The sequence below is a fragment of the Lipotes vexillifer genome, unplaced genomic scaffold (genome assembly GCF_000442215.2).
Source record: "Lipotes vexillifer unplaced genomic scaffold, Lipotes_vexillifer_v1.1 scaffold1491, whole genome shotgun sequence".
Classification (NCBI taxonomy): domain Eukaryota; kingdom Metazoa; phylum Chordata; class Mammalia; order Artiodactyla; family Lipotidae; genus Lipotes; species Lipotes vexillifer.
Genome location: NW_006771679.1, coordinates 49,900 through 72,217, shown reverse-complemented (window position 1 = coordinate 72,217; position 22,318 = coordinate 49,900). Strand labels below are relative to the sequence as shown.

Below are 22,318 nucleotides of genomic sequence, written 5' to 3'. Positions count from 1 at the left end.
ATATACCATCCTGGCCCCTAGGTTCAAAATTTCATCTCAAGACCTAATAAACCCCTCAAAATCTGTCCCTGAAATAAATTAACAATGCCACTAGATTTCTTTAAGATTATAAACACAGTGGCAGATGGGGGAAAAAAAAGGCCATATTACTCTTTAAAAATTCTTTTCCTCTTACAGCCATGTATAAAACAATCAGCTAAAGGAGGCTTCTCCCCGATAACATCCTATGTTAAACTGCCTTCATTATAGCTTTCCCATGAACTGTTCCCTCCTCAAGAACTTTTATCTTTAAGTCATTTACATAATTTGTAAAAATACAACAAGTTTATAAAGAAGCAACAGGTTTTAGATGTATACGTAAGAAATGGGTTTTAGAAACTGCAAGTAGTAATACTACAGCTAGTGTTATTCTAATTATTATATTCGTGGATGTCATAAATACATTAAAATATTAATTAATTATTATTATAATACATAAAATTAAAAATATGAAATTTAATTAAGAATATAAAGTGTTTTTGTACCTCAGTAAGTAAACAACAACAACAAAGGAGATTTGTGTTCATGGTCCATGAACCTGCCACATTAGAATCCTAGGTTATTTATTAAAATTGAGTTTCTTAGGTCTATCTCAAACCAAAACCAGAACCTATGAAAGTATCCAGGAATCTAAGTTTTAAGCAGTGCTTCTTCAACTTAAATGTAATATAGAGAGGCAAAACTATTATTGTTTACTAATGAATTTGTCAGATACCCAAAAATAATTACAACTGATGAGTATCATCATAACATGTATCTTACAAAGGAATTTTAAATTCATCAGTTGGGCAGGATAAAAAAGAAACTTCAGAAAACAAATAGTTAATAATGCCCTGAAATTAAAAAACCCGACTAACAAGTATGTATCATTAAAGAAATACTTCATTTTCATTCAAATAAAATTAACAGGATTATTCATGCATGAATACTTAAGATGAGCCTCAAGGTAATTTTGCAGAATTTTTCTCAATAAATGTAACTATGTTTCCTAAACAAGGAAGTTCTCTTAAACAAAACACTCTTCTTGCTTCCTAGTTACCAAAGTTATCATGAGAGAAAAGTATTTCACCATTTCCTCATGAAACTTAATGGCTCTAAGTACAGACTCATTAATGCCCTATATAATATTGTTAACACTTCTTTCTTTTGAAAAAAAGCATTCTGAAATAACTCTGCAATAGCACAACAGTTGCACATAGCTTAGCTACATGTACTGGACCAAAATTCTGACCTGTTACAAAGAGATTTCATAAATAGGAAATAAACGTATAGCACTTACGAAAACACTAAGTGCCATACACAAGCTCATGTATGAAATACAGCTCAAAATATGCTATAATTAGACTATGTTACTGATGCTTATAAAAAAACTCTCAACTTGAAGTAAAAGATGAGCCCTATTTTCCGGGGTTAGTATCCAGATATTATTTCCAAATAACTAAAGATGTGGAAAAAAATAATGAAAGAAAATTCCAGAAATCTACTAAAATTGGAACTTCAGGAAGAGCGACTTCTTTTTTAAAGGTCAAAAATCACATTTTATTACATTTCATGTAATAGATATTGAACAAATCAGTTTTTCACTTCATATCTGCCATGAACTAGCAGCTTATATGAATAAAGGCACAATTAATTGTGTACTTGTGGGGCTTTAACATCTCTGAATGCTTTTGTTAGGTGTAATTATGAAAATTAGTGTAATAACTGAGACACCTTTGATCTGAAGATTACATGTTTTGCCACAAAAGTTTCAATTTTAAAAATTCTATCTCCGTTATATATCTACTAAATTTTATTAGAAAAACATAGTATTTGATTGATTTAAGGCAATGGATATGAAATAAGGAATATAAATGAAAATAAGGTAACAATATAACACTTTGGCCTCTAGGTCAAAAATGACAAGATGTTTTGAGTAGCCCAAAACTGGTTACAGAAATAAATGGATATATGCTGCCACCATGTGGTAAAAAAAATCATTAAGTTCATTTTTGGAAAAGACAAAACTCAATCCAACAGTCTTAGTAAACCGGAAAGTTTGTTTTCCTAACTCCCAGTTTTAAAACTCAGAGCCATAACAAATATCTTAGTTTCTCTTGGTAACCCACATGGAATTGCCATGATGCTGCCATTTTTGAGGCATTTATATTTGTTGGCTCTTGCCTCCTCTTTTAAGTTTCCTATTAATTTACTACTTGTTCTATAAAATAGTAGTACCATCTTGTATTTGTCCTGAGTTTATCCCCTTGCAAGTCAATCCTCACCTTATGTGATTTTATGATTTTGTGATTCTATGAACTTCAATCACACTTTCCCCAGCTGTTGGTGTTCATTTGACACATACTAATCTTTATATGTCCTCAGATAGTAAACTCAGCTGCCCAAATACTGGATCTTACTTTCCAAACTCTGAACTTTATGGCTATATCAGGAATTCAATAATTATTAATAGGTAAGTAGTGCAAACAACCAAAATTACAATGTTCAAAGCTGTACATTTTGTTCAAGGTCTAGTGATGTATTTTATTTTGCTTTTAATATTTTTCTTCATAATGCCTAACGAGTCATCACCCATATCAGTACAAAGTTAAACATGTTGAGAAAAAAGATTCTCCAATGAAGCTAAGATTCTTTTTAGAGAAAACAGAGGGTTTCAAAGCTAAATATTTTACATGCACAGACTGGATTTTCTCTTCCTTTACCTGTGTTTAAAACAAAATTGTAAGGTGATTCCACTTCTGGTGATGGTTCCAAGTTCCCATCTGACCAACCCTACTGCAGATACAACTTCAAATTCTGGACGAAATATAAAACAACCATCTGAAGGCACAGGAAAGTGACCAAAATCAGGCAGATTCTGGAGGGATGTCTTCTACGAGAGGATGAAGGGAACAGCATTGGGTAAATTTCCTGGTCTCTCTCTTTTTAAAATGTCTTTTATCTGGAAGGCAGGCCTACTATGTGCCAAGTTGGATGATAAAGGTACAACAGAATATCCTTCATCTTTCTAGCTTGAGGAACCAGAAAACAAGAGTTTGGGGCAACTCAGCTGCTCTAAAGTGAGGAGGGAATTCTAGAGACAGCCAGAAATGGGCACTCTGAGTTCTGTGAATAATCTCTGCCAGATCTCTGGCTGACCTCTGAACAACACATGTGTAGGACAGACCCAAGCAGTCCTACTAAGGCCAAAAAAGCCTAACTGAAATTTGAGCTGCTGCCCAAGAGACAGAGCATGCTATCTGAGCACAAACCAGTTAAATTCCTGCTAAAACAAAAGCATCAGCACTGTCAAAATGCAGTCTCCACAACCTAACAGTTGCAATGTTAAGATCTAAATTTACTCAGATTTAAATTATCAATTTAAAGTTACTCAACCTTTGAAGAAACAGGAAAATATGACCCATCCTTAAAAGAAAAGACAATGAACAGAGACACACTCTGAGGTGACTCAGATTTTGGAATTAGCAGACAAGGATTTTAAAGCAGAGATTTTAACTATTCTCAGTGGTGTAAAGGAAAATGTGTTTATAATGAATACACAAATAGCAGAGAAATAAAAACTATAACAACCAAATGGAAATCTAGAAGTGAAAAATCTATTAAATTTTACACAAGAAAAACAAAAATGTATGTCCACACAAAAGCCAATGTTCAAACGTTTGTAGCAGCTTCATTTATAATGTCTCCAAAGTGGAAATAACTCACATGCTCATCAACTGGAGAATGAATAAATACATACAATTAAATATTACCCAACAATAAAAAGGAACTACTGATACATTAAAAAGAAAACAGTCTGGCAATTCCTCATAAATTAAATATGACCAGTGGATGGATAGATGGACAGGTATGTGATTAAGATAAGTATAATGATATGCTAATGGCAGAAATTAGGTGACGGGTATACTGGTGTTCATTGTAAAATTTTTTCTAGTTACCTATGCTCAAAAACTTTCATAATAAAACAGAAAAAAATATAGTCTCTAGGGCTGGTGACCAATTTTGAATATGCTGATTTGGGGATCATAAACTGAGAGGTTACATAAAAGAAAACACACAGGTTATAATCAGTCTACTAATCTTCTGAGATCTTCGTCCAATTTGCCTTACTAGCGTAGTACTCTACCACTCAGAAAAACTTTGCTATCTGCAAACTCGAGATTTTACTTTGTGCTTCCTTTCCAATATAATGCTTACTGTTTGTTCCCCTGTACTCCTTTTTTAAAAAATTTAATTTTATTATTTTTAAAATAGTTATTTATTTATTTGGCTGCATCGGGTCTTAGTTGTGGCATGCAGGATCTTTAGTTGCAGCACGTGGGCTCTTCATTGCAGCATGTGGGATCTAATTCCCTGACTAGGGATCGAACCTGGGCCCCCTGCATTGTGAGTATGGAGTCTTAGCCACTGGACCACCAGGGAAGTCCCTCCCTGCGCTTTTATTTTTTTTATAAATTTATTTAATTTATTTATTTATTCTTGGCTGTGTTGGGTGTTTGTTGCTGCACACAGGCTTTCTCTAGTTGCAGCGAGCGGGGGCTACTCTTCGTCGCAGTGCACGAGCTTCTCATTGCGGTGGCTTCTTCTCGTTGTGGAACGTGGGCTCTAGGCACATGGGCTTCAGTAGTTGCGGCACGCAGGCTCAGGAGTTGTGGCGCATGGGGTTAGTTGCTCCATGGCATGTGGGACCTTCCCGGACCAGGGATCGAACTTGTGTCCCCTGCACTGGCAGGCGGATTCTCAACCACTGCGCCACCAGGGAAGCCCCCTGCACTCCTTTTAAAACATAAATTCCATGAGGCCAGAGATCTCTGTTTTGTTCACTGAGGTATTCCACGCACCTAGAACAATGCTTGCCACATAATCAAGGTACAGTGATTTACTGAAAAAATTTTATTCTCATAATAATGGCCATGTGAGTGAGGCAGATGTTACATATTCTCATCCCTATTTTACAGATGGGGACTGCAGGGAGGTGTAGTAAAGACTAAGTTTTTTATCCAAGATCATCACACCATCGTCGAGTTGCAGAGATGAAACTCAAACTAGTATCTCTGAATTCTCCAGATACCAGAGCAGTAAATAATTTAACAAACCATTTCAAAAAATAACCCCCCACAATATATTGCTAAAAAAATTTCTTTTAATATTAGATATTAACATTTGCTCACTATATCCTTATAAAAATGCCCTAGCTGGTGACTTTTCATTTAAAATTTTTCAGTCTATATTTTCTGAGTGTTGGGCAAGTTGACCTGTACTAGGCCCTTGACAGAGCAGAAGAATCTAACTTTAAGGGTGGCTTTAATACAAAAGTAATTCTATTATGTCTAAATCATATTCTCTGAGTTTCTAAGACCTTTTACTAGGGAGATAAGGCATTACTTTTTCTTTTTTTCCTGAATGTGATTCAGTTCCCTCTTTATATTATTATTAAGTTCAGGAAAAGGTTTAAGACAGAAGATTATATTTTCAGCTGAGAGGTGGTAAACCTTTAAGAAGCAAACTTGCACATGGAAAGGTTCTATGATGGCTAATTTTTTACGTCAACTTGGCTAGGCTATGGTACCCAAATATTCAGTCAAACATTTTACATGTTTCTGTGAAGGCATTTTTTAGATGAGATTAACGTTTAAATCAGTAGACTCTGAGTAAAGCAGTTTACCTTCCGTAACGTGGTGGGCCTCATCCAATCAGCTGAGGGCTCACTAGAACTAAGACTGACCTCCCCTGAGCAAGAAGGAATTCTGTCAGCAGACTGCCTTTGGATTCAAACTGCAACCCTCCCTTGAATCTCCAAGCCTGCCAGCCTACCCCATTAGATTTTGGATTCGCCAAGCTTCCACAATCACAAGAGCCAGTTCCCTAAAATATACGTCTCTCCATATATATTTACATACCCTATTGGCTGTGTTTCTCTGGAGAACCATAACACAAGTTCACAAACAAAACTGCTTCTGTGTTCAAGAAGTATTCATGAACTAAAAACACTCAGGAACTCTATGAGTGAAACCAGTGTTAAATTTCTATGCTTTCATGTCAATAAAATACTAAAGGTATTAGTAAGGTTGAAACAAACTAAAATCTGGGATAGAATGCCACTACTGACCCCTGAGAGTAGAAAGACTTGCTTTACCACACAGTAAAAATATGTCACATACTGATGATAATTTTAGAGATCCAAGCCTTCTTTTTCTTTTTTTTTCTTTGGTCCAAAGAATCCTTTGTTCAGGAGAAAGTACTCTTAGAATCCCCAAATGTCAAAAGGGATTAAAATAGAGGTGGTTTGGGCTTCCCTGGTGGCGCAGTGGTTGAGAGTCTGCCTGCCAATGCAGGGGACACGGGTTCGTGCCCCAGTCTGGGAAGATCCCACATGCCGCGGAGCGGCTGGGCCCGTGAGCCATGGCCGCTGAGCCTGCGCGTCCGGAGCCTGTGCTCCACAACGGGAAAGGGCCACAACAGTGAGAGGCCCGCGTACCGCAAAAAAAAAAAAGAAAAAGAAGTGGTTTGATAGAAACATAGAAAGCTCCTCCAGTCCTCCCTCTAAAAAATAAGAAGTCCCTGAGGGACGCTGACGTACCATAAGGTGCTGCAGAACTAAGCCTGAAAACTTATCTGCCTTGTCTCTAATGAACGCTGTGCCACACCGCCACCACTGCTGCCACCACCATCACCATTCTGGGCATTCTACAGAGACAATGGAGATTAAATGATTTGCCCGAGGCTGAAAAATTAGTTAGTAGCCAAACTGAGGTCTTCTTTGACCTTTATTATTTTGACTTTAGATGCAAATTTTTTAAAAGTTAAGAGCTATTTTTCTAAGTGTGCAAAACAGTTTACCTGCACAATGTGGCAGGTTAGCAGCAGAAAAAAACCACCATAATAGACCTCTGTGGTAGGGTTCACATCAGCACATCGGCCTCTCTGGCATCGCTCCTGATGACTTCAATGCTCCTATGAGCAGAAGGAAGCTGAGTCTTCATTTGCCTGTAATATTGGCTCTATAAATGACCGAAGTAGATTCCATCCAGCACTAACAGTGCAGCAAATCAGAGCATCAAAATATAAATTAAATCATAATTGTTTATTTCTGGATAACAGATCTTTGGTAAAAGTTGCCCTTGAAATAGGACACAAAATAGTTATTTATAGGCAACCTTGCTAAAAATCACATTTTTACTTTGAAACAGAAATGTGAGCAATTCAATGAAGTAAATGGACAAATAGTATTATTTTCTTCATTTGACAGAGCAGGAAACATTGAATGAGCTGTTCAAGGTCACACAAAGAATGAGTGTCAAGATATCATCTAAGGTATAACTCCAACCTAGTAGAATTTGAACTCTGGAAGGGCAGGCACTGTCTCTCTTGTACTCACTGCTGCCAGCACCTAGCACAGCACCAGGCATCACTGGGGCGGATGCTAATATTAGTGCATGTGCTCTGAACAGGTATTAGGAGAGCTAACTGTATTTGATGAAGAGGCAAAATGACTGATAAATGGACAAGGGCTCCCTTTCTTATCACCAACAGGGTGGATCTGTAATGAAGAACTGAGAATGAAATGAGTTACAACAACAAAACACTCAGCCGGGGATTACGGCCAATATCATGGACGTACCCTGCCAAAATAAGATGGCTATTTCCAGTCTCACCTCCTTCCCACTACTTATGAAGAATCACAGCAGTCAGCATCCCCGAGTTCCATTTTTCTTTCACTGATTTTTATATTACCTTTCACAAATCTTAAGGACCTCTTGGAGCTTCTTCACACCAGGGATCAAAATTATACAAACCTCGGTCAGTTGTTTCAGTTGACCCTTGTTTTCACTTAATTCTTCGGCCAGGTCTTTCTTTTTCACTTGTAGTTCAGAGATTTCCTTTCTTAATGGATTCACTAGTTCATGGAACCGAATCTTTGAAAAAAAAAAATCAAATTAATAAGCAGTCTCGAGACCCAAATTACAATTAAAATTTGCTAATTAATAGCACTGTCAATTATCAGTACTACAAGAAAAAGTATTAAGATAATAAAGGAAAGTGTTAAGGAGTTTCAGATTATATGCCTATACACTGAAGTTCTGTTTGTACAAAGATGATACAAGACGGTCTTTAATTGTCCCTGACCACTAATACTTCATTAAGTCTTAATGTTCAATTAAGTCCCCTCAAGGCCCAGATTATCTGTAACTCCCCGCCTGTGACACGGTCTCTCTTTCCTCTCTTCTATCAGTCCTCTATGTTCTCCTTACTCCTTACCTCCCACTACTGCTCACTCCACACTATCCGCTTGTTATTTCCTCAACACATCAAGTGTTCCAGAGTTTTGCACTTGCTCTTTCTTTCCCTCTGATGGAAAAGCTCTTCTCACATATAAATGTACAGCTCATGCTTTCACTCCCTTCAGGTCTCTGACCAGACATCACCCTATCAGTAAAACCCTCCCTGACTTCCCTAACCAGATTCTTCTGGGGGCTGCACCACCTGTGGGATCTCAGTTCCCCGACCAGGGATCGAACTCGGTCCCTTGGCAGTGAGAGCACGGAGTCCTAACCACTCGACCACCAGGGAAGTCCCTCCCCTACACTGATTTAAAATAGCATCCTCATTCTTCATTCCTACTCTTTTCTCCAGAGCATTTAGGACAAACGTTCTACATATTTTAATTTGTTGTGTGTGTTGCTCCATTGGAATGTAAGCTCTGTGAGGACAGGAATTTTTGTCTGGTTTGTGCACTGCTCTGTCTCCCATACCTAAATATAGGAAAAGCCTACACCCCAGGCTCTTGGTGAAGTCTACTTACTACCACTGCTGTGGAAGGGATAATCAGGATGAATCAGGAGGTATTTTCATGTCACTGTTCCATTCAGTTCAGACCTCTCTTCCCACTCGTAATTCTCTCAGGGGAATTTGCCTGCCCTAACTTAGTAAAGTGTTCCAACTAACAAGCTCCTACAAAAACTAAGCTATCAGCAAATTAGGAGAGGGCAATTAGGGACAATTTACTGTATAGGCATACAATCTGAAACTCCTTAATGTATTGCTGTATTGCAGGAGTACCATATTTGGTAAGAGGCAAGTCCTAAGGCTAGTACTTGACACAATGAACCTGTGTATAATTAACTAGTTAGGACGGTACTGTCTGAAAACAAAAGATAAGACAAGGAACATTAACAGATCAGAGAACAAAAATATGTATGCCTGCCACTAATGGGATACTTTCCATCTACAATGGATAAAGCCTCAATGTCAGCACTTGAGATATTTAATTGGTTCTGGACAGTACTTTGGGCAGAACAATTATGTTCAAGCTATGTTAAATAAAAAGCTGGACAAAAAACAGTACTCCATTTTGTAGGAAATCATTAATCTGGAAGCCTTATCCAAATGAGAACCAAGAGTAGCAACCACTACAGCAAAAAGGACTAGTAATATTTATTATGTGTTTACTATGTTCTAAGCACTGTGTTAAGCATTTTACATACAAATTCATAGTTAATCTTCACAATTACCTCAACAGAAAGTTGCTGTTATTATTATTCGTTTTTAATTGAAGCATAGTGGATTTACAATGTTGTGTTAGTTTCCACTATACAGCAAGGTGACTCAGTTATACATATAAATATATATATTCTTTTTCAGATTCTTTTTCATCATAGATTATGACAAGCTATTGAATAAAAGGCACTGTTATTATTATTAACCCTTTTACAGATGAAAAAAATCAAGCCTCTTAGGGTGAAATGACCTCTATATATCATAAACTTGCAGTTTGTGTGAGATGTGTGCTCTTGGGAGCCCTGGTCCCACCCTGCCACTCTGAGACCCTTTCAGGAAATCCATGGGACCAAAACTATTTTCCTAGTAATACTAAGATTTTTTGCCTGTTTTACTCTTAATCTTATGCCCATTAAGTGTCTGCCGGTGGCTACATGACGTGTGATATCATCGCCCTTAAGGCTAATGAAGTGTGTACTTGTGTATTCCTGTATTGTAAAAATTTCTCAGTTTTAATTTTGAATATGGTAAATATTAACAGATATAGTCTATATAAGCAAAATCTCTTTGGGGTCTTCAATAATTTTTAGAGTATAAATGGATGCTGATATCAGAAAGATTTGAGAACACTGCCATAGATCAATCCTATGTACAGACTTGTGTAACCAACACTGCAGTTGAGATCCTGACCTAGATCCGTAATGATCGCCCTCATGCTGTCCCTTTATAATCACACCACTCTCCTCTTCTTTAATGTCCCTAACCCCTGGCAAACACTAATCTGTTATCTCTATAATTTTTCATTTGAGAACATTATAAACTGCCACAGTTTATGATAAAATAATGCATTTCTATGGATTATCCAGCCATTAACTTTAGAGCCCTATTTATTGCTTGACTTCGGAGGTCAATGGCCAAGACGCTTTAAAATTTGGTGATCTGAACACCATTCACTCACTACCTTCAGATCAGAGCCATAAAATAATTTATCAATTAGGTACTTCAAAAGTTATGGCAAAAAAAAAATAGTTATGGCTACTATAGAAATGGCAAATTTTAGTCTGGAAATATATGCATTTTTTTTTTTTTTATAATGATATAAGACACTTACAGACACATATTCAGGAATAGAAAGCTGATCTTCCGGAAGACCTTTTAGGTTCATATATTGGTCTTCTGTCAACTCAAAGTCATGCAGGTTTCGACGAATATCTCCAGCTTTCTCTCTTAGCTGAAGGTTTGTCTCTTCTAGTTGCTTCTGTCTCAATAAAATAGTTTCCATTTCTTGTTTCATTAGTTCTTGATATTTTCTACATTAGGAGAGAATGTATAGCAAGCTTAAAAAAAATCACTGAGATCTAATTTTCTCAAAGTTCCTTTTTTATAGTAACATAAAATTAAGAAATGAGAAGCTTAATAGTATTTTTGGCTCCAGCTAAATGCTGACTTTACCAGTTAAACACGAAATGACGATGCTATACTAATTACTGAATGTGTAGCCACATAAATTATTAAATAGAAAATTAATGTTCTTAATAACGTTTAAAATTCAAATTATAAAATTATACATGTTTTCTCCTTAAGGTGTAAATCTTATATATCTGCTTTGGACCCTACTCATTAAAGTAATTTTCATTTGTCTTTATCCAGGTACTTCAAGGTATACCTCTTTAAGATGGCAAAACTGAATCACCATAATGTATTCATTCAACCAATGAGGTAATGAAAACAGTAATCCACATATAATCAACCACCTTTCTCAAGAAATACATGTAGTACACATTGTTAGTTGCCGACCCAAAAATTTTGAGCAGGAAGGCACCCTCTGATTTTTTCCCCCTCCTACTGTATCACTCCCATCAACATACAAACATGCTGTTATTCGTCCTGTCTTAAAATAAATGAACAAACAAGCTCCCACAATGTTTGACCCCCTTTCACTGCCCCTTTTGTTTCTCAAAAGTTTTCTGTATGCACTCTCTTCAATGCCTTTCCTCTTAAACCCAGGCCAATAAGGTCTGGTAACATTCAGATTGCTAATGATCAATTCTCAATTCTTTCCATCCCTATCAATAGCACTTCAGACATCTGATCTCTCCCTCCTTATACAGTTTCTTCATCTGGCTTCCCAGACACCATATTTTTTTCCTCTTCATTTTTATCCTATTTTCTTGGTGGCACTTTCTCGGTCTTATTATCTAGTTTGTCTTAGTGTTGGAGTACTCAGTCCTCTCCTCCGTCTGTGTTCACTCCCTTGGGGAATTCATCCAGTCTCGTGACTTAAATACCATCTATATCCTAGTGACTCCAGATTTATATCTCTAGATCAGACTTCTCATATACCTCCACATGGATTTCTAATATGACAACTCTAACTTAACGTGTTCCAAATTGAACTCCTGCTCTTCTCTCACAAACCTATTCCGCTATGGTTTCAGCATCTTTAGTTTTGAATTTTATTTTATTTATTTATTTATTTATACAGCAGGTTCTTATTAGTTATCTATTATATACATATTAGTGTATGTATGTCAATCCCAATCTCCCAATTCATCCCACCACCACCCCCAACCATCTTTAGCTGACAGCAATTTCATCCCTTCATTTATTCAGGCCAAAAAGGTTGGTACAATCCTTGATTCCTCTTTCTCTCCTAAACCCCACATCTTATCCATTAGGACATCCTATCAACTCTACCTTCAAAATATATTCAGAATCCAACCACTTTTTACTACTCTCAGCTATCAAGAGAATTACTGCAATAGTCTCCTACCACCCTCTCCACTTCATTTAATTTGATCAGTGCCTAAAGAAATAGAGTAGAAGTCCTATATGCAATGCAGTGGTTTTCAAAGTGTTATCCCCAAACCAGTAGCAGCATTAGCACCATCTGGGAACTTGGTAAAAATGCAAATTCTCAGGGCCCAACTCAAATCAGAATCTGAGGGTGGGACACAACAATCTTTTTTCAGCCCGGCAGGTGGTTCTGATGCATGCTAAAATTTGAGAACCACTGATCTAATGAGATAGTAGCTGATAATTGGTCTGATAATTTTTTAATCAGTTAAAGAGTAAGATCTTATAAAGGGAAAAGACACCTACTTTACACATTTACAGCTAATTGAAATATAGACATAGACATTCATTGGCAACATTTTTTACATAAGTTCCAGATTTTTTGTAATATGGAGATATGCTTTGTTTTTCTGTAAATCATTTTTCATGATTTCCAAGTTTGATTTCTTTACAATGGCAGGAGAACTTTTTAAAAGACACTTGGGGGCTTCCCTTGTGGCGCAGTGGTTGAGAGTCCGCCTGCCGATGCAGGGGACACGGGTTTGTGCCCCGGTCTGGGAAGATCCCACATGCCGCGGAGCGGCTGGGCCCGTGAGCCATGGCCACTGAGCCTGCGCGTCCGGAGCCTGTGCTCCGCAATGGGAGAGGCCACAACAGTGAGAGGCCCGCGTACCGCAAAAAAAAAAAAAAAAAAGACACTTGGCAAATCCGCGTAACCGCAAAAAAAAAAAAAAAAAAAAGACACTTGGCAAATCTGAGGATACTTTTTATGGATTTGATTTTTGCCCCTAATCTCTAAACACCTCTTGCTTACACTTAATTTGATGATTTCTAGGCACTCACTTTAATTGAATCTTTCCAAAGAATTCATTATAGTTTGCAAAGAAATGACATGTTTTTGTACTCATTTTAAAATATAATTTTAATTAAGTGTAAGTATGATTATATAAGTATAATAAGTATGACTGGCATAGGCATATTTGAGAGTAAACACAACAGACTGGATAAACACACAACTGAGCTGGAGAAAGTATGTAGGCAAACAAAAAGTACATTAGCCCAGAAGAATTCAATGGGCCGTAAGAATATATAAGTATGTTCTACAGAGCAAATGAAGAACTTAATCCAGGTAGCCAGTTAAGTGGTGGTGAGTTTACAGAGCTTCCATTGTCATTTATGGTTCACTGACACAGGCAATATTTATTGAATGAATGTTGAATTCTGGCTTTTTGAATTTTGTGTACGTATCAAGTAGTTTTTTTTGTCAGTCTGGATGTAAAAATTGTTACCGTCTTTGATTTAAGATTTCTCTATTTTAGCTTATGATCACATGCATGAATGGGTAATGACATTACTAACTGCCAGATAGATATTGCTACTTGTTTATTTATATATTTGCGGTACGGGGGCCTCTCACTGTTGTGGCCTCTCCCATTGGGGAGCACAGGCTCCGGATGCGCAGGCTCAGCGGCCATGGCTCACGGGCCTACCACTCCGCGGCATGTGGGATCTTCCCGGACCGAGGCACGAACCTGTGTCCCCTGTGTCGGCAGGTGGACTCTCAACCACTGCTCCACAGGGAAGCCCGGTATTGCTGCTTTTTAAAACTTTTACCTGGCATCCTTTTGTTGAAAAGTCAATTGGTTTTCTAATCTCAATGTTAGTAGCTGCTTCTGGTGAAGTGCATCATTAAGCTTCTCTTCCAATTCTTCAATCTTAAAAAAGAGAAAAAGGTAAATTATACGGTCAGTTTGCAAATTTATCGTTAAATAAAACCTTCTGTTCGTTCATACAAATGGTTGTTAAACTATGCTTTGGAGCTTCCCTGGTGGGGCAGCGGTTGAGAGTCCACCTGCCGATGCAGGGGACATGTGTTTGTGCCCCACTCTGGGAAGATCCCACATGCCGCGGAGAAGCTGGGCCCGTGACCCATGGCCACTGAGCCTGCACTCTGCAACAGGAGAGGCCACAACAGTGGCCCAACTGCAACAAACGAACAAAAAACAAAAAAACTATGCTTTGAATCTGCGGCCTTATGAAAGTTTTTTTGCCAGGCTGTCATTAAGATAATTTTTTCCCGTTAATCTAATCTAAGTGAAAAACCCTTTGACAACTGGAATTTTTATGCTGGTGCCTTGCCCAGCTAATTATTTCCTGGCCAGACCCTGCATATATACCTCAGATCCATCTATAATCTCTGCCTACTATACATCTTCAATTGACTATATGGGTGTTGCTATAAATGTCCAAAATGAACTTAGTCATCACTCTCACCTATCTTATATTCCTTGCATCTCCCTGGTCTCCAAAGCAAAAAAATCTGAGTCAGGCATATTTGATATATCTCCTCCATTGCTTCTTCTTATCTGACATCATTTTTATTTTTATTCTTTTTACATCTTTATTGGAGTATAATTGCTTTACAATGGTGTGTTAGTTTCTGCTTTATAACAAAGTAAATCAGTCATACATATACATATGTTCCCATATCTCTTCCCTCTTGCGTCTCCCTCCCTCCAACCCTCCCTATCCCACCCCTCTAGGTGGTCACAAAGCACCGAGCTGATCTCCCTGTGCTATGCGGCTGCTTCCCACTAGCTATCTATTTTATGTTTCGTAGTGTATATATGTCCATGGCACTCTCTCACTTTGTCACAGCTTACCCTTCCCCCTCCCCATATCCTCAAGTCCATTCTCTAGTAGGTCTGTGTCTTTATTCCTGTCTTACCCCTAGGTTCTTCTTGACATTTTCTTTTCTTAAATTCCATATATACGTGTTAGCATATGGTATTTGTTTTTCTCTTTCTGACTTACTTCACTCTGTATGACAGACTCTAGGTCCATCCACCTCATTACAAATAGCTCAATTTCGTTTGTTTTTATGGCTGAGTAATAGTCCATTGTCTATATGTGCCACATCTTCTTTATCCATTCATCCGATGATAGACACTTAGGTTGTTTCCATCTCCTGGCTATTGTAAATAGAGCTGCAATGAACATTTTGGTACATGACTCTTTTTGAATTATGGTTTTCTCTGGGTATATGCCCAGTAGTGGGATTGCTGGGTCATATGGTAGTTCTATTTGTAGTTTTTTAAGGAACATCCATGCTGTAGTCCACAGTGGCTATACCAATTTACATTACCATTAGCAGTGCAAGAGTGTTCCCTTTTCTCCACACCCTCTCCAGCATTTACTGTTTCTAGATTTTTTGATGATGGCCATTCTGACTTGTGTGAGATGATATCTCATTGTAGTTTTGATTTGCATTTCTCTAATGATTAATGATGTTGAGCATTCTTTCATGTGTTTGTTGGCAGTCTGTATATCTTCTTCGGAGAAATGTCTATTTAGGTTTTCTGCCCATTTTTGGATTGTGTTGTTTTTTTGTTATTGAGCTGCATGAGCTGCTTGTAAATTTTGGAGATTAATCCTTTGTCAGTTGCTGCATTTGCAAATATTTTCTCCCGTTCTGAGGGTTGTCTTTTGGTCTTGTTTATGGTTTCCTTTGCTGTGCAAAAGCTTTGAAGTTTCATTAGGTCCCATTTGTTTATTTTTGTTTTTATTTCCATTTCTCAAGGAGGTGGGTCAAAAAGGATCTTGCTGTGATTTATGTCAGAGTGTTCTGCCTATGTTTTCCTCTAAGAGTTCGATAGTTTCTGGCCTTACATTTAGGTCTTTAATCCATTGTGAGCTTATTTTTGTGTACAGTGTTAGGGAGTGATCTAATCTCTTACTTTTATATGTAGCTGTCCAGTTTTCCCAGCACCACTTATTGAAGAGGCTGTCCTTTCTCCACTGTACGTTCCTGCCTCCGTTATCAAAGATAAGGTGACCATATGTGCATGGGTTTATCTCTGGGCTTTCTATCCTGTTCCATTGATCTATCTTTCTGTATTTGTCCCAGTACCATGCTGTCCTGATTACTGTAGCTTTGTAGTACAGTCTGAAGTCAGGGAGCCTGATTCCACCAGTTCCGTTTTTAATTCTCAAGATTGCTTTGGCTATTCGGGGTCTTTTGTGTTTCCATACAAATTGTGAAATTTTTTGTTCTAGTTCTGTGAAAAATGCCAGTGGTAGTTTGATTGGCATTGCATTGAATCTGTAGATTGCTTTGGGTAGTAGAGTCATTTTCACAATGTTAATTCTTCCAATCCAAGAACATGGTATATCTCTCCATCTATTTGTATCATCTTTCATCAGTGTCTTATAATTTTCTGCATACAGGTCTTTTGTCTCCTTAGGTACGTTTATTCCTAGGTATTTTATTCTTTTTGTTGCAGTGGTAAATGGGAGTGTTTTCTTGATTTCACTTTCAGACTTTTCATCATTAGCATACTGTAATGCAAGAGATTTCTATGTATTCATTTTGTATCCTGCTACTTTACCAAATTCATTGATTAGCTCTAGTAGTTTTCTGGTAGCATCTTTAGGACTCTCTATGTATAGTATCATGTCATCTGCAAACAGTGACAGCTTTACTTCTTCGTTTCCGTGTTGGATTCCTTTTATTTCCTTTTCTTCTCTGATTGCTGTGGCTAAAACGTCCAAAACTATGTTGAGTAAGAGTGGTGAGAGTGGGCAACCTTCTCTTGTTCCTGATCTTAGTTGAAATAGTTTCAGTTTTTCACCATTGAGGACGATGTTGGCTGTGGGTTTGTCATATATGGCCTTTATTATGTTGAGGAAAGTTACCTCTATGCCTACTTTCTGCAGGGTTTTTATCAAAAATGGGTGTTGAATTCTGTCAAAAGCTTTCTCTGCATCGATTGAGATGACCATATGGTTTTTCTCCTTCAATTTGTTAATATGGTGTATCACATTAATTGATTTGCATATATTGAAGAATCCTTGCATTCCTGGAATAAACCCCACTTGATCATGGTGTATGATCCTTTATAATATGCTATTGGATTCTGTTTGCTAGTATTTTGTTGAGGATTTTTGCATCTATGTTCATCAGTGATATTGGCCTGTAGTTTTCTTTCTTTGTGATATCCTTGTCTGGTTTTGGTATCAGGGTGATGGTGGCCTCGTAGAATGAGTTTGGGAGCGTTCCTCCCTCTGCTATATTTTGGAAGACTTTGAGGATAGGTGTTAGATCTTCTCTAAATGTTTGATGGAATTTGCCTGTGAAGCCATCTGGTCCTGGGCTTTTGTTTGTTGGAAGATTTTTAATCACAGTTACAATTTCAGTGCTTGTGATTGGTCTGTTCATATTTTCTATTTCTTACTGATTCCGTCTTGGCAGGTTGTGCATTTCTAAGAATTTGTCCATTTCTTCCAGGTTGTCCATTTTATTGGCATAGAGTTGCTTGTAGTAATCTCTCATTATCTTTTGTATTTCTGCAGTGTCAGTTGTTACTTCTCCTTTTTCATTTCTAACTCTATTGATTTGAGTCTTCTGCCTTTTTTTCTTGATGAGTCTGGTTAATGGTTTATCATTTTGTTTATCTTCTCAAAGAACCAGCTTTTAGTTTTATTGAACTGTGCTACCATTTCCTTCCTTTCTTTTTCATTTATTTCTTATCTGACCTTTATGATTTCTTTCCTTCTGCTAATTTTGGGGTGTTTTTGTTCTTCTTTCTCTAATTGCTTTAGGTGCAAGGTTAGGTTGTTTCTTCGAGGTGTTTCCTGTTTCTTAAGGTAGGACTGTACTGCTATAAAGTTCCCTCTTAGAACTGCTTTTGCTGCATCCCATAGGTTTTGGGTCGTCGTGTCCCCATTGTCATTTATTTCTAGGTATTTTTTAATTTCCTCTTTGATTTCTTCAGTGATCACTTTGTTATTAAGTAGCGTATTGTTTAGCCTCCATGTGTTTGTATTTTTTTACAGATCTTTTCCTGTAATTGACATCTAGTCTCATAGCATTGTGGTCGGAAAAGATACTTGATATAATTTCAATTTTCTAAAATTTACCAAGGCTTGAGTTGTGACCCAAAATATGATCTATCCTGGAGAATGTTCCATGAGCATTTGAGAAAAATGCGTATTCTGTTGTTTTTGAGCGGAATGTCCTATAAATATCAATTAAGTCCATCTTGATTAATGTATCACTTAAAGCTTGTGTTTCCTTATTTATTTTCATTTTGGATGATCTGTCCATTGGTGAAAGTGGGGTGTTAAAGTCCCCTACTATGAATGTGTTACTGTCAATTTCCCCTTTTATGGCTGTTAGTATTTGCCTTATGTATTGAGGTGCTCTATGTTAGGTGCATAAATATTTACAATTGTTATATCTTCTTCTTGGATCGATCCCTTAATCATTATGTAGTGTCCTTCTTTGTCTCTTCTGATAGTCCTTATTTTAAAGTCTATTTTGTCTGATATGAGAATTGCTACTCCAGCTTTCTTTTGGTTTCCATTTGCATGGAATATCTTTTTCCATCCCCTCACTTTCAGTCTGTATGTGTCTCTAGGTCTGAAGTGGGTCTCTAGTAGACAGCATATATATGGGTCTTGTTTTCGTATCCATTCAGCCAGTCTGTGTCTTCTGGTGGGAGCATTTAATCCATTTACATTTAAGATAATTATCGATATGTATGTTCCTATTCCCATTTTCTTAATTGTTTTAGGTTTGTTATTATAGGTCTTTTCCTTCTCTTGTGTTTCTTGCCTAGAGAAGATCCTTTAGCATTTGTTGTAAAGCTGGTTTGGTGGTGCTGAACTCTCTCAGCTTTTCCTTGTCTGTAAAGGTTTTAATTTCTCCATCAAATCTGAATGAGATCCTTGCTGGGTAGAGTCATCTTGGTTGTAGGTTTTTCTCATTCATCACTTTAAATATGTCCTGCCAGTCCCTTGTGGCTTGCAGAGTTTCTGCTGAAAGATCAGCTGTTAACCTTATGGGGATTCCCTTGTGTGTTATTTGTTGTTTTTCCCTTGCTGCTTTTAATATGTTTTCTTTGTATTTAATTTCTGACAGTTTGATTAATATGTGTCTTGGTGTGTTTCTCCTTGGATTTTTCTTGTATGGGACTCTCTGTGCTTCCTGGACTTGATTAACTATTTTCTTTCCCATATTAGGGAAGTTTCCAACTGTAATCTCTTCGAATATTTTCTCAGTCCCTTTCTTTTTCTCTTCTTCTTCTAGAACCCCTATAATTTGAATGTTGGTGCATTTAATGTTGTCCCAGAGGTCTCTGAGACTGTCCTCAGTTCTTTTCATTCTTTTTCTTTATTCTGCTCTGCAGTAGTTATTTCCACTACTTTATCTTCCAGGTGACTTATCCATTCTTCTGCCTCATTTATTCTGCTATTGATCCCTTCTAGAGTATTCTTAATTTCACTTATTATGTTGTTCATCGTTGCTTGTTTCATCTTTTGTTCTTCTAGGTCCTTGTTAAATGTTTCTTGCATTTTCTCTATTCTATTTCCAAGATTTTGGATCATCTTTACTATCATTATTCTGAATTCTTTTTCAGGTAGACTGCCTATTTCCTCTTCATTTGTTACGGCTGGTGGGTTTTTATCTTGCTCCTTCATCTGCTGTGTGTTTTTCTGTCTTCTCATTTTGCTTATCTTACTGTGTTTGGGGTCTCCTTTTTGCAGGCTGCAGGTTCGTAGTTCCCGTTATTTTTGGTGTCTGTCCCCAGTGGCTAAAGCTGAATCAGTGGGTTGTGTAGGCTTCCTGGTGGAGGGGACTAGTGCTTTTGTTCTGGTGGATGAGGCTGGATCTTGTCTTTCTGGTGGGCAGGTGCACGTCTGGTGGTGTGTTTTGGGGTGTCTGTGGACTTATTATAATTTTAGGCAGCCTCTCTGCTAATGGGTGGGGTTGTGTTCCTGTCTTGCTAGTTGTTTGGCATAGGGTGTTCAGCACTGTAGCTTGCTGGTCGTTGAGTGAAGCTGGGTGTTGGTGTTGAGATGGAGATCTCTGGGAGATTTTTGCCATTTGATATTATGTGGAGCTGGGAGGTCCCTTGTGGATCAGTGTTCTGAAGTTGGCTCTCCCACCTCAGAGGCACAGCACTGACTCCTGGCTGCAGCACCAAGAGCCTTTCATCCACACGGCTCAGAATAAAAGGGAGAAAAAAAAGAAAGAAAGAAAGAAAGAAAGAGAGAGAGAGAGAGAAAGAAAGAAGGAAAGAAAGATAGAAAGAAAGAAAGAAAGGAAGAGGATAAAAGAAAATAAAATAAAGATAAAATTATAAATTTATTAAAATAGAAAAATAATTATGAAAATAATTTTAACGTTAAAAAAAAAAACGGACAGATAGAACCCTAGAACAAATGCTGAAAGCAAAGCTACACAGACAAAATCTCACACAGAAGCGTAGACGTACACACTCACAAAAAGAGGAAAAGGGGAAAAATAATAAATCTCGCTCTCAAAGTCCACCTCCTCAATTTGGGATGGTTTGTTGTCTATTCATGTATTCCACAGATGCGGGGTACATCAAGTTGACTGTGGAGATTTAATCCGCTTCTCCTGAGGCTGGTGGGAGAGATTTCCCTCTCTTCTTTGTTCGCACAGTTCCCGGGGTTCAGCTTTGGATTTGGCCCCGCCTCTGCATGTAAGTCGCCGGAGGGCGTCTGTTCTTCGCTCAGACAAGATGGAGTTAAAGGAGCCGCTGATTCGGGGGCTCCGGCTCACTCAGTTCGGGGGAGCAAGGGGTACGGAGCACGGGGTGAGCCTGCGGCGCCAGAGGCCGGTGTGATGTTGCAGCAGCCTGAGGCGCGCCGTGCGTTCTCCCGGGGAAGTTGTCCCTGGATCCTGGGACCCTGGCAGTGGTGAGCTGCACAGGCTCCCCGGAAGGGAGGTGTGGAGAGTGACCTGTGTTCGCACACAGGCTTCTTGGTGGCGGCAGCCTTAGTGTCTCATGCCCGTCTCTGGGGTCTGTGTTGTTAGCCATGGCTCGTGCCCGTCTCTGGAGCTCCTTTAAGCAGCGCTCTGAATCCCCTCTCCTCACGCACCAGGAAACAAAAATGGAAGAAAAAGTCTCTTGCCTCTTCAACAGGTCCAGACTTTTTCCCAGGCTCCCTCCCGGCTAGCTGTGGTGCACTAACCCCTTCAGGCTGTGTTCACGCAGCCAACCCCAGTCCTTTCCCTGCGCTCCGACCGAAGCCCGAGCCTCAGCTCCCAGCCCCGCCCTCCCCGGTGGGTGAGCAGACAAGCCTCTAGGGCTGGTGGGTGCTGGTCGGCACCAATCCTCTGTGCGGAAATCTCTCCACTTTGCCCTCTGCACCCCTGCTGCTGCACTCTCTTCCGCGGCTCTGAAGCTCTCCAGCTCTGCCACCCACAGGATCCACCCGCGAAGGGGCTTCTAGTGTGTGGAAACCTTTCCTCCTTCACAGCTCCCTCTCACTGGTGCAGGACCCGTCCCTATTCTATTGTCTCTGTTCATTCTTTTCCCCTACCCAGGTACGTGGGGGAGTTTCTTGCCTTTTGGGAGGTCTGAGGTCTTCTGCCAGCGTTCAGTAGGTGTTCTGTTGGAGTTTTTCCATGTGTAGATGTATTTCTGATGTATCTGTGTGGAGGAAGGTGATCTCCACGTCTTACTCTTCCGCCATCTTCCCCCTCTTCTGACATCATTATTTTTATTGTTGAATTTATTCCGTAAAAAGCTGTCAAAACTATACCATCCTCTTTAATACCCATTGACAAGTTTTCAGTTAGACCCCTGTAATCTCTCACCTGGATTATTATAATGGTTTCCTAACTGGTTTCCCTGCCTTCAGTCTTCTCAGTCTCCAAAACTATCTTCCTTTATCATATCTTTTAAAAATGTTATCAAAAATTTATTTCCCCAGTTTTAAATCCTTCAGAGCGTCCTCACTGTCTTCAGAATAAATTCCAAACTTCATGGCATGCTATACTAATCCTTCTTGATCTGGCCCTTACCTACCATGTCTCTCATCCCTAGCTTAAAAGAAAACTCTGTTCCAGCAAGAGTAAGTGCTTGCCATTCCCCTAATATGCTGTGCTCCCTCTTAAGCCTCCATGCACCTTAGTTCACTCTTAGACTTTAGAAAATTCTTTACTCTTTCC

At 38.6% G+C, this 22,318-nt stretch overlaps 1 protein-coding gene across 1 annotated transcript in view; it reads right to left on the bottom strand.

Moving 5' to 3' along the window:
• The window catches only part of PIBF1 (progesterone immunomodulatory binding factor 1), a 195,598-nt gene that overhangs the window by 166,123 nt on the left and 7,157 nt on the right, over positions 1-22,318 (bottom strand). The window contains exons 2-4 of the mRNA XM_007447100.1: positions 13,948-14,048; positions 10,649-10,847; positions 7,836-7,955 (exon numbers count right to left, since the gene is read on the bottom strand). Coding sequence (XP_007447162.1) covers positions 7,836-7,955; positions 10,649-10,847; positions 13,948-14,048 — 420 coding nt within the window. The remainder of the gene's footprint in view (positions 1-7,835; positions 7,956-10,648; positions 10,848-13,947; positions 14,049-22,318) is intronic.